General features: G+C 46.0%; 1 protein-coding gene and 1 long non-coding RNA gene across 3 annotated transcripts; both read left to right on the plus strand.

Moving 5' to 3' along the window:
- The first annotated feature begins 8,495 nt into the window (after nt 1-8,495).
- LOC131402693 (uncharacterized) lies at nt 8,496-12,777 on the plus strand. The gene is made up of 3 exons (XR_009218902.1): nt 8,496-8,581; nt 11,077-11,112; nt 12,637-12,777. It is a non-coding gene; the product is annotated as an uncharacterized LOC131402693 (long non-coding RNA).
- A 216-nt stretch (nt 12,778-12,993) lies between these two features.
- LOC131402689 (mucin-16-like) lies at nt 12,994-15,558 on the plus strand. 2 transcript variants are annotated; one of them, XM_058537287.1, is made up of 2 exons: nt 12,994-13,333; nt 15,462-15,558. In XM_058537287.1, exons 1-2 carry the CDS (start codon nt 13,082-13,084, stop codon nt 15,477-15,479), a joined length of 270 nt encoding a protein of 89 aa, XP_058393270.1. In that variant the 5' UTR covers nt 12,994-13,081; the 3' UTR covers nt 15,480-15,558. The 2 variants fall into 2 exon arrangements, with proteins under 2 accessions (XP_058393270.1, XP_058393269.1); XM_058537286.1 differs by lacking the exon at nt 15,462-15,558 and adding an exon at nt 13,683-13,734.
- The last annotated feature ends 547 nt before the right edge of the window (nt 15,559-16,105 follow it).

Consider the following 16,105-nt stretch of genomic DNA (forward strand, 5'->3'; position numbering starts at 1 on the left):
GGAACTCAACCCAAGTAGGTCTGGGGAGGCAACGGAGAATTTTCATTTCTAAGACGTTCCCAGCTGATGTTGATGCTGCTGATATAGGCATCAGACGTTGAGAACGGGATTCTGGGACACTATCAAGCTGATGTGTCACTATCAGTGCAAATCCAGACCAACTTGCCTCCTCCATCTTGCTTAAGGATGTTATTCTCTTCCCTTCTCTATCATTGACAACTATACACATGCTGGTACCCTGTAACCTACGTTATTGGGACACAGAGATCCAAGGACTCCATAACTCCTTTGAGTGTCCCATCTCTAATGAAATCACGCACTCTTCCACCCTTAGATACTCACTTCCACACCCAGAGCCTGTTTTCACCCAAAATTCTCCTGCTTGTAAATCAGTAACTCAGAAACACCACATTCTCACCACAAATTTCCACATTTCTAGTTTCTACACAAAGAACTCTACCGTATACAACCATTCTTTAAGAAAATAGATTACTCCAGTTAGAGTATCTTAACAAGGCTCTCTTCCTTCTCTCTTCCTATTCCTCCATATTAATCTTGGATTCTGTGGTCCATCATTTCAATAACCCACTGACAACGCTCCCTAATTCTTTACTCTCATCATATCTGCCCTGCAAGCCTCTGACTTTGGATGATTCCAAATTCCTGCCATGCCATGTTGACACCTGCACTGAGGATCACCGCTGAAGAGAGAGCACACGAGGAGCCTGGGGGTCCCAACAGAGAATCAGCAGCAACCAATGGGCCTCCATGCATTCTCTAACGCTTCCTGAATGCTCTGTTCATTTCTTTCCATTTCTTGAGTTCCATAAAACTATTTTCTCTTGACCTACTTCATATCTCACAGACAAATTGTTAACCACCACACAAGAACTATTTCACACTCTAGTCATCAGATCTAGAAATTTTCCGCATAAGCAATTCATTTATCACACCATTTCTGTTGTTTTATACAGATATATTTCTTTCTTAGCTAAAACCATTCTGATTTTCATCTCATCTTTCCATTTCAATGACCTCATGCTTTCAATATTCGCAGTACTTTCAATCACCTCCCTACTGGGATCATGCCTCATGTTTCAAATATGCACAAATCTCTACCATCTACAAACCAATCCCTCATCCATTGTTCCTAATGCCCCTCACCCTCGATGTCCTCCCTCTCCTCCTCCTGCCAGGGACTCATTGTGAAAAGTTCACTTACATCCCAATGCCTCTGTTTCCACACTGGCAACCGATCCCATGTCCCCCTTCTGTGGATGCTTCTCTTGCTTAGCTCACAGGTCACGGCTCTTACTATTCCAATGTGGCCTTTTCATTATTTGTCTGACATGTCCTGCAGTAGCATGTGACTTTGTGGCCTTCAAGTTCCTTTAGAAAGCTCATTTGTCCTTGGGATCCACCAGTGCTACACTGTCCTTCTCCTGCTCCAAACTTCCTGAGTCACTTGTTGGCTTCTCTTTATAACCAACCCACAATGCCTGATGCTTCCCAGAAGTCAGCCCTGCTCTGACATCTGCTGTCCACCTGCACCCTCCTACTAGGCAATCATATCCATTTCACTGGCTTCAAATACCACTAATGAGCTAAAAATGTTCAAAGAATCAGCACAGATCTGACTCTGCCCCCCAGACCCAAATATGTACCTGCCCACTCAGCCCATCAGTGATGACTCGACTCACAGTGTCCAGGTTCCAAATTGAAAAAAACACTTTCCCAAATAATTCACTTCTCTCTCAGTGTTCCCAAATTCACCTGTTTGTGCTAATATCCTGTCTGTCCCTGAGTGTCATTCTGGACACTCTGCCACCCCACATTCATATCAATGACCCATCCATCCACCCTCCTGAATCCTCCTACAGATTCTTCACTTTTGAATCATTTCTAATCACCTTTCAGAAATGACACAAAATACCATTCCCACACAGTGACCTCTCCTGCTCTAGCAACCTAAATTACAAAACTCCATTTTTCCTCTTTGTTGATATTTTGTTCTACTTTACTTATATGTGCATCATCTCTTTCTTTCAATATTCAGTTCTCACTAAATGGGATACTCCATATAGACATGACTAATGTAGATTTTCTAGATGTTTCCCTCAACAGTGTTCTCATATGGCTTGGCACACAAAAAGAGCTCGTATATTATATCTGTCTATCTATCTATCTACCTACCTACCTACCTATCTAATTCAAATACTAAAAGTTCACTTCCTGAAATATTTTAAACCCATCCACTTAACTACATTTATGCAAAGATATCAAGTTTTTCTGGTATACTGCAATAAATTGGCAATTACAGCTTAAGATTTCCAAATCCTCTCTCCCTGTAATCAGCCTACGAGATTCTACTTACAGTGATCTGTTTAAAATGTAAAACTGATCAGTTCACCTTACCTTTTAAATCCTCAATTTCTGTCTTCAGCAGATATTTTTCCTGTTGTCCTATCATAATTATTAATACTACCCTTTTCATTCCTCAATATGTTCCAGTTTGGAGAGAAAACTATTTGGTCATTCTATTTATAGAGCACCTACTACATGCAAAACTCTGGTGTAAAACCTGTGATCTACAAAAAAGCTAAACAGACTCACCGCCCCTGTTTGACCTAGTCTTAACACGAGGAAAGACATAATAAACTGCAAAGAATTTATAACATGCCATGTGGAAATAACCACTGTGATGACCTATAGGGCAGAGAGAGAGAGTTTGAGCTTGAGTACATTTCTAAAGTTAGCTGTGTTTGTGTGTGTGTGTGTGCGCGCGTGCATGTGCTGATCCATGCTGCCAGGATAGGATGAGTTGCTTTCTCCTGTGGGGTGGGGGAGCCTCCTTTGCTTTGCGAAAGTTCCTCTCTGTGCACCTACTATGGACTTTGTCATCCACGTGTATTAGTCACGGTTGTCTAGAGAAATAGAAATAGAATATATATATAAACATAGAGATGTGGAGATGTATTACAGGAATTGGTTCAAGAGGTTATGGAGGCAGAGAAGTCCCACAATCTGCCATCTGCAAGCTGGAGAACCAGAAAAGCTGGTGGTATAACTCAGCTGAAGTCTGAAGGCCTGAGAACCAGCACCTCTAATGTCCAAGGGCAGGAAACAATGGGTGTCCCAGGTCAGGAGGAGAGAGTGGACTCACCCTTTCTTTTCCTTTGTGTTTAAACTAATTCTTGCTCATATAACAGTATTTTTGATGTTTCATATAGGAATTACAGCTTCCTTTCACATTACTCAACTTATTTACCAGTTGTAAACTTTATAAGTTATGTCCCACTCAAATAATAGATTTTCTCTTCTTCTCTAATATTATTTACCTCTTATTCTTTTGATTCTCATTTTTTCATGACTGCGCTCTCCAGTGCCACACCGAATCACAATAATGTTTGCCAGGAGCATTTTCCTCTTCTTAAGTGTAGCGTAAACATCAGATAAATTCCTTGTCAGGGCAGAGCAGGCATCTAAGAGAGAGAAAGTAAAAACGTGCAGGGGAATCACTTCTACCTAGAAATCAACAGACTTGCTTCTCTTGGCTGTTTGGAGCTGGAGATGCTATGACAATGTGGCCAGCTGAGAATCAGAGGATCTCTCTCTAGTCCCAGGAATTAGTCCTGGTCAAATCTCTTAACATCTTTAGACCTCATTTTCTTCACCTGTAACATGAAGAGTTGGATGAGTCTTTTTGAGGTCTGAAATCCAGTCATTCCAAGATATCCTTCACCCAGATACACTTAACAAAGATCAGAGAGAATTTTTAGTTGTCTTCTTCTGCATCAACATTATTATCCATATCACCACTTAAAGACATATCAAATGTCTACTTTTGCATGACACTGATAAAACAGGTTCCATACCAAATTGCTGTTCATTGGGATAATAAACCTATAGTTAATTGTTTAGAGGTAAGTATAGAGATGGGCCCTGCTGGAACCAGCAATCAATGGGCCAAAAAGTCTTGCTTTATTTTACAGCAAGGCTGTGGAAACATTCCCTAATACACCAGAATTCTTCTGTACTTCGAAAGTATGAAATAAATGGGAGCCTTGAATCCATGGTTACGAGTTAATGAGGACATGATTTTTAAAATTATACTAATGATGCCATTTGCCTAGTATGGGGCTGTTCTCTGGTGAGTCAAGAGCAGATGTATTCAAGGCCACTTTCATTCCTTTAATAAATATTTACTCAGTCCCTACCATTTGCTGCAAGATAGCAGTGATCTACCCTAAGAGCATTTATATTCTAGTAGGGTGACACAGACCATAAACAAAAAGAGAATCTTGAGGTGATCAATAAAGTTACATATACGTCAAACATTTTTCATTCTGGACTATTTTTCACCCTTTCCCTTCTTTTACTCTTTCCCAGAACTCTAAGTATGGACTTGAAAACCCAGAAAGCATGGGTCCCATGTTTCTTCTCGCAACACCCCTGTTTCAAAGACATGGTGTTTATCATCTGAGAGTATGTCTCTTTAAGACTAAGTTCCTATGAATCAGCATTATTTCATCGCTTTCTTGAGAAGACGGATGATATTATGAAGGGAAAACAAAATATCATATGGGATTTATACTCGAAATGATGTTTCCACTCTAATTGTGTTATTTAATGTGGTGTGATTTGGGGCAAGTCAGTTACTCCTTCAGAGTCAGTGGTAATAATACCCTGAAAAGCATTCTCTAGAGATTAAATGAAACAAAGTATGAGAAACTGCTTTGTAAATTGCAAAGCAATCTATTTCAGCTTATTTTTTCTAATAATATTTTCATTTATCCGATCCTTTTTGACTCTACACAACCTGCCTAGACTGAGTTTTATCATTTATTCAACAATAATAATGGGTCAAAATGGTTGAATATTAGAAATTTCATATTGTTCAACTTAATTAACAGGCCATCACAATATTTAATTTGGTTATATTTACAGTTAAATTTTTCATGTTGCCTTACCATGTGCCAGGCACATTCTAGGCATCTGACACGTATTCACTCATTTAATCCTCACAACAATGCTATGGAGACAATACTATTAACCTCTATTGTATGGATGAGGAATATTAGAGGTTATATAATTGTCCAAGGTCACACAGCTGGTACCCAGGAAGTCTACCTCCAAAATCTCTTTTAGGGATCCATTAGAGGTCGTGGCGCTTACATTGTGAAAGGATCACCCTGGTTTCTGGTTGGTGAATGGACCAGAGGGGGCTAAGCAAGAAAGCACATGACTACTGAAATGATCCAGGCAAGCAATTCTGAATACAGGATTTCTTTCCTTTTTAAGGCTGAATAATATTCCATTGTATAGATGCCCCAGATTTTCTTAATCTTTTCACCCACAGATGCACAATTAGGTAGTTTCCATCTCTTGGCTATTCTGAATAATATTGCAGCGCCTTTGTCAAACGTTTTCCTGGCACTTAATGAGTTTGAAAATTTTCTTCTTATACACATTAGTTACTGTAATGAACTACCTTTCTAAATGTCTAAAGTTTAAATATTTGTCATTCTACAGAAATACCTTGCCTAATCATGTTTTGTGTCGTTATCAGTTCATGAATGATCTAAGATTTTTGTACAAAAACTTGTTATAATGGCTTTTTTTGCATGTATTCAGGAACCTTGCATAATATGGGTATTCCCTGATTCTTGATTTTTAGTAGAGTTTTCTAGTAAGCCTTTAGGATAGGAAATATCTTCCTAGATGTGAGGCAGAGAGCAGAAAAATAATAAAGTGATTGTTCTATTTAATTATATCAAAAGGAAACTGTCGTTTTGCTAAATTGTTTTTACACGCCCTTTGCTTATTTGTAAGAATGGCATATATCGTTTTATTAATGAAAAGAAAATTCAATAAACAATTTTAACATAAAACAATATCTATTGAGAACTTATATGAAAATTTTAGCAATATGCTGTCACCAATTTCCTCATCTGCAAAATGGAGATAGATAATACCATCTTCCTATGGGTTGCTGTGAAAATACTCAAGAGTAATATATGTAAAATGCTTATCACCATGTCGGTTGGAAAGTGATGCCCCATTCATTTTTCCACCGGGATGATGAGAGCTTTTTTTTTGGCTTGAAGTCTGTAGTTTTCAAAATATGTTCTACTGTTGTAAAGTGAATCCTTGTAACAAATTATTTGTAGAGTTACAGGATCCCTTTGGAATACAAATTCAGGCTCCCGTGTGTGTGCGTGTGTGTGTGTCTATACGCACATCTCTCAAATAATACTTCAAGCCTTATAATGAAAAGCTACCTTCCCCACTCTTGACTCTGGTTCCAAAAACAACTTTTTAAATTTTCTGGTTGAAAATCTGTATTTCTATATTAGCTACTCATACACTTTTTCATTTTTCATCTTTTGACTATTTATAGTTTCTTTCTTCTCTGAAAAAATCAGCATGAAGAGTTCTTACATACATTAAAAACATAATTCCCCTTGCCCAATATAACTATTTAATGAATTAGGATAAATCAAAATTCAATGTCTACTGTTTTATGACATAAGTGTTTACCATTTTATAGCATACGAATCTTATCCAGAGATGTGCTACATCAGATATTATGAACACATTTTCTTTCTCACTTTTTCCTTTGACCTTTTAAATGGTAAAATTCCCTTATTTCTTTCTTGTCTTCCTATGGATTCATCACTAGTTCATCTCCTTCCACCAGAAATTTAAATCTCTTTTCAGTAACTTCTGACACATGAGACAATTCATGGGCTTCAGGTTTTGCTTGGGGACCTCACTCTTGGGCTTGAACATATACACAGGCCCACATATACACAGTATGTCTGGAAGGATAGAGGAGAAAAGGATGTTTATCTCTGTGCAAAAGGACTGGGAGACAGTGATAGAGTGAGAATATTTTACTGACTTTGCACCACTCTTTGAAGTTTTCCTATACGTGCATCTACGACGTAGTGGCCTCCCTCCCCCCAGATTTTTAAATTAAAATTAAAATAGCATTATATCCTTATCTACTGTCTTGGGACAGTAAGTTGTAGAGAAATGTGAATATATGACCCAATTTTTTAATGAAATTAAGAAGAGCAAACACGCACAAAAAATTTATAATTCTAAATATGGGCACATCATTCTATGAGGCTGTATAAACGTGAGGAAAGGAATGAAGAAAAGCTGTTCAACATCCAGCTACCTGTACAGTCTAGGGGTCCACGTAAAGCCCCGCCTCCAGCCCCGCCCCTGGAGCTGATTTCCTCCCACTGTGAAGTCGGCCAGACTTATTCCAGCCCCACCCCCGCCTCTTCCCGCCCCTGGAACTGGTCTCTGCACAGCACTCGGGCCTGGTTCCGCCCACAGCCTGGTCCCCGCCCCTTGCCCCGCCGCCCTTTGTCCCCGCCCACAGCCCCGCCTCTAGAGCTGGTTTCCACCCACAGCCCCGCCCCTAGGCCTGGTCCCTGTCCCTGGTGCTGACCCAGCCCGCGGCCCGGCCTCACATTAACTCTAGAAACTAGACACCTCCCCCGAGGCTGGGGTGCGCGGCCCCGCCCTGCCCCGCCCCCTGCCCCGCCCCCCACGCCGCCTCAACCCAGAGCCCCCAAACGTCCGTCCTCCCCGAAACTCCGTCCTCCCAGAACGCCCGCCCGAGACCGGAAGCGGAAGTGCGGGCGGCGCCGTGGATGGAGCGGGAGGTCTGCGCGGTGTGTCCAGTCTTCTCGGCGCGGACCGCATTCCCGTGGACGTTCGGCCGAAGGGGCGAGGCGCGGTGAGTGGCGGGCGGTCCCGTCTCCGGTCGCGGTCGAGGGAGGGGCCTGGGCCGCGGGCAGCCCCGTCAGGGCCCGGCGTCCCTCCGTCCCCCCGGAGCCCCGTTTCCCCGGGCTGTTCGTCAGGGCGCCCGAGGCTGCTGTTCCTCCCGGCTCCGGGCGCCGCCGGCCCCTCCTCAGAGTCCCCGTCACCGTCCTCCGTGTGATTTTGTCCCCAGGGGGCTTATCCGCGTCTGGAGGCGGTGTTTGGGTTGTTACTAATGGGGGCGCTCCTGGCCTCTAGAGGGGGAGGCAGGGATGCTGCTCAGCATCCTCCGGGGCCCAGGACGGCCTGACAGAGAATCATCCGGCCCCAGATGTCAATGGTGCCGAGGGTGGGAAACCTGCTCCAGGGCCTGAAAATCTCCCGAGCCCTGAATGAAGTGTGGGAAATGTTTATAAGTCAGCGAGTCACTTACAGGGTCCCTAAATGACAAACTTGTTTAAAGGGTCTGGGGTCACCAAAAAGTCTCTGTCCAGCCAAGTGAGTTGAGCGACACAAGTGCACACAGCACGAAGCTGCTTCCTCCCATCTTGGGGAGCAGGTGACTGGATAGGAATCGGGAAAATCCAGTCTCAGCCAACAGTTACAGTTAAATCAGTTAATACAAAAAAGAAAAGTGAATTGGGTGGCCTTTCCATCCAACACCCTATAAAAGGCCTCAAAAGCTTGTTTCCGTTTTTTTCCCCCCTCAGACACGGAAAGCATCCGTGGAGCTCAAGTTTGAGGTGAAAGCAGGCTCAGAGTCCACCTGTCCTCGCTGATCCATGGATTTCTGTGTGACCAGGTGAGTACCCTGTCGACCTGGTACCAGCAGGTTCCGGCAGCCTCCGCTGTGCAGAAGACCTGCTAGTGGGCTTTCCTGGGCTCAGGTTGTCACCACATGGACACTGAGAGTGAGGGTATCTTGAGAAAAATTATTGATGTTTGATGGATTATATTCAAGTGAAAGATGGTAAGCTGTGTGTGGTTCTGTGTGGTAAATATTTCAGTAAGTACAGTTATATGCAAATAAAAACACATAAAACAAGTATAAATAACTGCAAATGTGTATTATAGTAGAAAATATAGATTTACCGGCATTGCATAATACTCAAAAGTCAGGATTTATATATAATATAAATACAGAAATGTTTTGCATGTGTATGTAGTATTAGAAGACGTCCCATTAAATATTAGCAGGGATACTCAGCAACATTCCTTAGACCCATTCAACTTGACTTCTAAAGTCCTATAAATCCTCTACAAAAATTTGAAATATAGGAGCATTGAGGGAAAAAGATGATTGGAACTTCTTTGTATTAATAACAAATTTAACATTGAATTTGCCAGTAGCCAGATTTATTTTGAGCATTTTTTTCTTTATGACATTTCCAATCATTTCGAGGAGTACTAAGCAACACTGTAGATTACAGTGCAGGGCACTAGTCTCTAAAAAGACTGTCCTCACCACCTTGCCTTCTAAAGGGAATTAACTTTGTTTCTTGAAATTTTTCTGAAATAACGGTCTGGTGATTCACGTTGCAGAGAATCTTGTTAAGTAATTTTGTATTTAGTTGTTGGCCTCTACTAATTGTGTGTGTGTGTGTGTGCCTTTTTCATTCTAGCTTTCCTGTGATGTTCTTGAGGGGAATGTGTGCTTGTCATGCAATAGATAGTCTTTGAGTGTATAATTTATGGTGACCCACCATCCTTGTTTACTCAGGACAGAGGGGTTTTCCAGGACACAGGACGTTTAGTGTTCAAACCAGGGCAGTCCTAGACAAAGCGGGATGGTTCCTCATCTGATGAGCCAGGCCCTGGGCCACATGCATGGGGACCTGGAGAACCAGAGAGACCTTGTCCCACCTCCGTGGAATTTATATTGTATTTGGGAATTTGGATTTTAGACAGTTAATGATGAGAGTGATGTGGGAGATAGGCACAAGGTGACTCAACCTGAGGGGACAGGGAAGCCCTCTTGAGAAGGACTGATATTTAGCTTGAGAGCTAGAGATGGGACTGGATTTAGCTAGTTGGAAGGTTAGACTGGAGTGAGGGTGTGGGAGTGTGTTCAAGAGAGCGTTTCAGACAGAGGGACCCGCATGAGGACACCCCTGAAGCAGAGAGCCTGGTGTGTCCATGAACTGAGAAGAGGGATGGCTGAGCCGAGTCAACACAGGGTGAGGGGTGTGAGCCACGCCAGCGAGGGGGGACAGGCAGGACCAGATCAGGGGTGACTTGGGACTCTGTTCTAAGACCAGTGGGAAGACTCTGGAGAGATGCGAGTAGAAGGAGGATGTGATTAGCGTTTGGTCTAAGCACGTGGGTTCAGATGGACTTCATGTTTAAGAATGTAGACTTAAGAGGCGAGATGGGAGGTGCTGGGAATAAGATGAGGAATAAGGTGACTGTTCCCTAGGCCTGGGTGATGGCTGTGGAGCAGGAAAGAAGTAGAAAGAAAAGACCTTGGAGTGTAGAACCGAGAGAAGGTAACGGTACTTTCTTGCCTGGATGTGTCAGATGGCACAGGGCACTGACTGTGCTCCTCGCTGCTGTCCGTGCAGACCTGCAGGCGCCCCCTCACCCAGGTCTGTGTGTTCACCCTTCTTTGTCACTCACAGGCCCCCCTCCACATCCTAAAGGAAGTCAGGCCTTACTTGTGAGGGGGTTGTCTCACATGGGAGACACCGAGGAGAGCCCCTCCAGACATCAGAGCAGCCCCTTCAGCCTCTCCCTCAGCCTCCTCCCTTCCCCTCTCTCGCTTTCCACACCCAGAAGGACCCCTGCTCAGTATTCCATGTCCCCAGGTTCTCCCTCCCCCAGGCTTGAGAAGGGTGGGGCAGCCACTGGGGTGGACATCATCTGCACCTTCCACTCTGACCCCCGCTGGTCCAGGGCTGGACAGAGAGCGACTCTACTGGGAGCTGAGCCATGAGACCCAGGGTGTCACCCACCTGGGCTCCCTCACCCTGGACGGGGACAGCCTCTACGTCAGTGGTGAGGGGCTGTGCTACAGCCACACTGTCTCTCCCAGTCAGAGTTCTGTGTTGCCTCCGTTGCTCTAAAGTGAGCTATGATCCATCTCTCTATGCTCCTGGTCTGGGATCAGTCTTCTCATCACTGTGTGATCACTGGGTCCAGCCACCTTCCATCTCGTTGCCTACCGCCTGATCACCCCTCCCCTCTTCCCCTCTGCTTTCCCCTCTGATTTTCCCACAAAGCTCCCTACATTGCCCCTCTCCCTTAATCCTTTATGTTCACCCCAGCTCTTGTTCAGCTCCTCTTGCCTCCTCTCCACAGATTACACCTATGGAGCCGCAGCCCCGACTACCACCAGTGAGTATTCCTGGCCCTGACATCCTGGGTCCCGTCCGCATTTGGGGTTGGGGAGCACTTGTTCTCCTTCACCCGCTGTCCTTGGTGAGGGAAGCACCTGGAAGGGCCCTAATTCATCCCTTCTCTCCCTCCCGGGTTCTGGTGGAGAGTCCCAGCCCAGTGTGAGAAAGCCTTAGACACAGACATGTTCTCCACCACATTCTGACCCCACGTGGTTTTCACTTTAATTCTCCTAAAGCCCCGCCCTTGGTCCTCCTTTTCCAGGTATCCCATCCGTCTGTCCAGTTTTCTGCCCATCCATCTGTCTCTCCTCCGAGTTCAGTCTCTCTTGTTCACCTATCTCTCTCTCTCGGGCTCCTCTCATCCACAGGCTTGCTCATCCCTCTACTCACACAGTCACCCCTCCCCTCACTCTCATTTATGCTTCACCTGTGAATGGTGGTCCTGGCACAGCCACTGCTGGAGCCCGGGTGAGCCTGGGGGCTCCTCCCACTCTGTCCCTCCCTGAGACAGCCCTCGCCACAGCTCCCGAGCCAGCCACCACGTCCCTGCATACTTGATCATCACCTGTGCCACCAGAAGCCACCACAGGTGTCTGGGGGCCCCTTTTCCTTCCCAAGAGAAGCTCTCCGGCCCCACTCCTCCACCAGCCAGTTGTGATCCAGGAGCTGGGAAGCCAGGGTGTGAAATTCTGGTTTTAGGGCAATCATGCTGATCACAAAGATTATACCGACGGTTCAGTCTCAGGCCAGCCCTCAGAGAGCCCCGAGTCTTGTGAAATTAACACACCATTATAGTACAATGTGGGATGTTTCGGGGAGAGGCGCCTGGCATAATTTGGAGGGGAAGAGCTTGCTAGAGAAAGTTTCACCAGAATGGAGTCTTTAAGAATAAGTAGGAGGGACCCTGGCAACTAGAGGATGAAGGGTTTTCCTGGCAGAGAGGATTCCGTGAGCAAAGGCTCCAGCCTGAAGCAACATGCCCTATGGGGAGAATTGAAATGAATTTGGGTTGCGTGAAGCATGAAGTTTAACCCGCAGTAGATGGATAAAATGAGACTGAAAGGTCAGCAGGAGCCAGATTGAGTAGAGCCTTGAGTGCCAGGTCAAGAAGGTTGAACTAACACTGAAGGCCATAGGGAGCCATGGGTGGTACTAGAGCAGTGGTGGCCCTAGTGAGGTATTCATTTCAGAAAGATTCTTCTAGTGGTGCATGTAGAACATCCTTTAGACAGAGCATCCAGTGAGCCTGCTGGGGTGTTGGTCCGGGTGAAGCAAGTTAAGACCTGAGCTGGGACAGGGATGGAGAGAGGGAGTGTATGTGAGGACCGGTGCGCAACTGGAATTGGTGTTACTGGGAGGGAGGAGGAGCTGAGCAGATATGCTGGTTCTGACCTGGGTGACCACACGGGTGGGTGGTGGTGACACTGGGAGAGAAGACGACAGATGATAATGAGTGCAGGACTCTGGTGTGGTCTCAGGCCAGCTCTCAGTGCTGGCCATCGCTCTCCCTCTCGTCTTGCAGCTTTGGGACACAACCTGAAGACCCTCACAGTCACCTTCCCCATCTCCACCCTCCAGTATTCATCAGACAGGAGCAACGGCTCAGCCACGTTCAACTCCACTGAGAGGGTCCTGCAGAGCCTGAGGAGACCCTGGTTCCAGCAGCTCCCACCCAGCCCCTCCCCCACTCCCTGTCCCTCCTGCTCCTCCTCCTCCTCCTTCCTCCCCAGCTGGATCCTTGTTCAAGAAGAGCAGCCTGGGCCTCTTCTCCTTGAGTTGCAGACTGGTCTCCCTCAGGTGAGACCCTCCTCTGAGTATTTGCCCCTAATGACCACTTTTGTGACCACCCCTCTCTCAGTCTCCCCCCTGTCCTCCCATTTCCTCCTTCCTGTTCTGGCCCCCACCCCAGAGGTTTCAGGACCTCTCTCTAGAGTCCCCACATCCCTCTCTCCCCAGGCCTGAAAAGGATGGGGAAGCCAGCAGTGTGGACGCCGTCTGCACCTACCATCCTGACCCCGTGGGCCTCCATGCCTCTGTGCTGGGAGCGGAGAGTCTCCACCTGTCTGCTTTTCCTCTCGGTGGCTCCAGGCTCTGCAGCCCAGAGTTTATCCATCCAGAGAGAGCACCAGCTACATTTCCACATCATCAGCTGGAACCTCAGCAACCCGGAGCCCACATCCTCGGAGTACACCGCCCTGCTGAGGGACACCCAGGACCAGGTGGGGTCTCCCCTGTCCCGTCTCTCCTTGCCCTGAGGGCACCCTCATTCCTCCGTCGGACTTACATCTGTTACGTGATTGTTTCAACCCTTCACTTTCCCTGCGTCCCTGGGTTCTCTCAGTGTCCAGAGGTGATGTCCTAGCTGCCTTCCCCATTTCTCACATGGGTAAACTGAATCTCAGAAAGGGGATTTTTGTGCCTAAGGTCACACAGTGAGTTAGGGGCAGAGCCAGGATTTGAAGTCAGGTCTCCCTTGCCCCAAGGTCTGTGATCTTTCACTGGCTCCAGTGGCCCCCTGCGTCTCCAGGAGACCTCCATCTCACCCACTCTCCCTTGCGTTTGTTCTAGGTCACCAAGCTCTACAGAGGCAGCCAGCTATGAGACATATTTCACTCCTGCCTGGTCACCGACTTGATGTGGGTTGAGGAGATTGGAAGCATTGGCTGAGCAGGTGGCTGATGGCTCTGAGCTCCTGTGACACATCCTTGATCTGGAAGTCACTGACATGGTGCCCATTCTGCCCCACATCCCTGTCAGCTAATCCTACCATCTCCTTCCATAGATTTTCGGGGGTTGAGAAAAGCATTAACATTTGGGGCCGCCAACCTCCAGCATCCTCCTCCTCCTCCTCTTCTGGAAAGGTTCAACAAATATTAGCGGTCTAACTGTGCTCTCCAATATTGGAGCCACTAACCAGATGGGGCAATTTAAATTTATTATACACGTATTGGGATACGATGCACATATTGTGTGTGGGGGGGTGGTATTTTTTAGGTTTTTCTAGATACAATATCTTCTCATCTGCAAAACAAATAGTTTTACGTCTTCCCTTCCAATCTGGGTTTCTTTTATTCCTTTTTCTTGCCTAATTGCCCTCATCAGAGCCTCTGGTGCCTGTGATTAACATGTGAGATGAGGGAAGACATCAATGTCTTGTCCCTGGTCTTAGGGGGAAATTTTCAGTCTTTCACCATTGAATATGGTGTTAGCCGTGGGTTTTTCATCGATGCTGTTTATAGGTTGAGAAAGTTTTGTCTATTCCTAATTTGTTGAGTGTTTTCTTTTTTAGGCATGAAGGGCACTGTATTTTGTGAAATTCTTTTCTGTATATGTGGTCGAGATTGCGTGGTATTGGCCGTTATTCTATTAATATGGTGTATTACATAATCAAGTTTTCAGATATTAAGCCAACCCTTCAACTAGAGGTGAGAGATTAAGATGTTCTCAAGTCTTTCCTGGGCGTGCCACAGGCCTGAGCCCTTGTGGCCTTCTGGATGCCCGGAAATACCCTGGAGATTTTCAAAGCCCCCTGTGGACATCTCATTCCCCCAATTTTTCTTCTAAGTTGTTGGCTCACCTCTTGCCTGCCTCAGCTGGTATCACTCCCTCAGGCAACTACAATAGGAAACAATTAGCCCTGATTGTTTTTAGCAAGTGCCCTGGGGACAGACTTTCCTCTCTGGGCAAGCTCTGAGTCTAGTAACAACAAGCCCTGAACATGGGGCGTTTTCGGGGAGCTGCCAGGCAGGTCAGCTAGTTGCAGTTGGGTGGGGATGGGTCTTTTCAGAGCTCCACACCCATTATGGCTGCTGGGATGCTGGTTGTCTCAGCTACCATGGTTCTGAGACTGACGGTTTTCAAAGTTATGGAGGATATTGTGAGAGCAGGATGGGAATAGTGCAAGTTATAATGCCACAAAGTTTGCTCCCTTTATCAAGATTCCACCATGTTTCTTCACTAAACCCTCCTCAGATTCTTGCAAGCCTTTGATTAATTTCTAGACTTCTGAAAAGTTGATTTCGACCATTTTTACCAGTGTTCTCATTGTTTTTATGCATTTGAAGACGTCCTTACTCCAAAGTTTCAAAAATGTTCTCCCTGTGGTTATTTATTTATAAATTAATTACTTTAAATGAAATTACATGAGAAATTCAGTTCCTCACTCACACACACTAGCCACATTTTAAGTGCTTGATAACAACATGGGGCTAATAATGAGTGTATTTGGTAGTGCAGGCAAATGTTGACATTATTGCAGAAAGTTCTCTTGGACAGGACCCAGAAGCAGGGAATCTAGAATCAGGGTAGAATTCCAGACACCCTTGTTCATCCCTTGTGTCCTTCCAGGTCGGTCCCCCATGGTAACCACACTGCAGTGGACTCACTGTGTACCCAGCCGCCTTGGCACAGAGACTGGATAGAGTTGCCATCTATGAGGAATTCCTGCGGCTGACCAGAAGGGTACCCAGCTGCAGAACTTGACCCTGGACGGAAAGAATGTCCTTGTGGATGGTAAGGCTCCCTGGTCATTGGGGAAGAAAGTGAGGCCTTTCTAGGGACTCTGGAGGCCTGGGGCTGAGAGAACACTGAACTTGCTCAGGCTGGCAGGAGGTGGCATAGTCCCCCAGTCTTTAGCCACCATTGAGAGAGAGAAAAGCACACCAGTGTAGTATGGGAGGCCCTCAACTTCTCCTACACAGCTCAGTGACCTCAAGCTAGTCACCTCCCCTCTCCGGACTTTTGTTTCCTTATCTCTGCACTGAGAGCCACTGGGCCCGATGGTCAATGAGGGCCTCCAGCTGTGTGTGAAGCAGACTTACAGGTTTGGGGGTGGATGTGGTTTCTGATCCACAGGCTATAGTTTGCCAAGTCCCGCTCTAGATGAGCACCAATGCACTAGAACTTTCTGCAGTGGTGGAATGTTCTGTATCTGTGCTGTCCAGTGCATAGCTGCATGTGGCTGTTGAGTGCTCGAAAGATGGTATTGTGAC

The sequence above is a fragment of the Diceros bicornis genome, unplaced genomic scaffold, assembly GCF_020826845.1.
Source record: "Diceros bicornis minor isolate mBicDic1 unplaced genomic scaffold, mDicBic1.mat.cur scaffold_230_ctg1, whole genome shotgun sequence".
NCBI classification, from domain to species: domain Eukaryota; kingdom Metazoa; phylum Chordata; class Mammalia; order Perissodactyla; family Rhinocerotidae; genus Diceros; species Diceros bicornis.

Excerpts from the sequence above, each read along its gene's own strand:
- LOC131402689 (XM_058537286.1), top strand. The coding sequence starts at position 13,082 with ATGGGGAAGCCAGCAGTGTGGACGCCGTCTGCACCTACCATCCTGACC. Across the intron at positions 13,334-13,682 it reads TGAGGGACACCCAGGACCAG|GTCACCAAGCTCTACAGAGG; the intron begins GTGGGGTCTCCC and ends CGTTTGTTCTAG.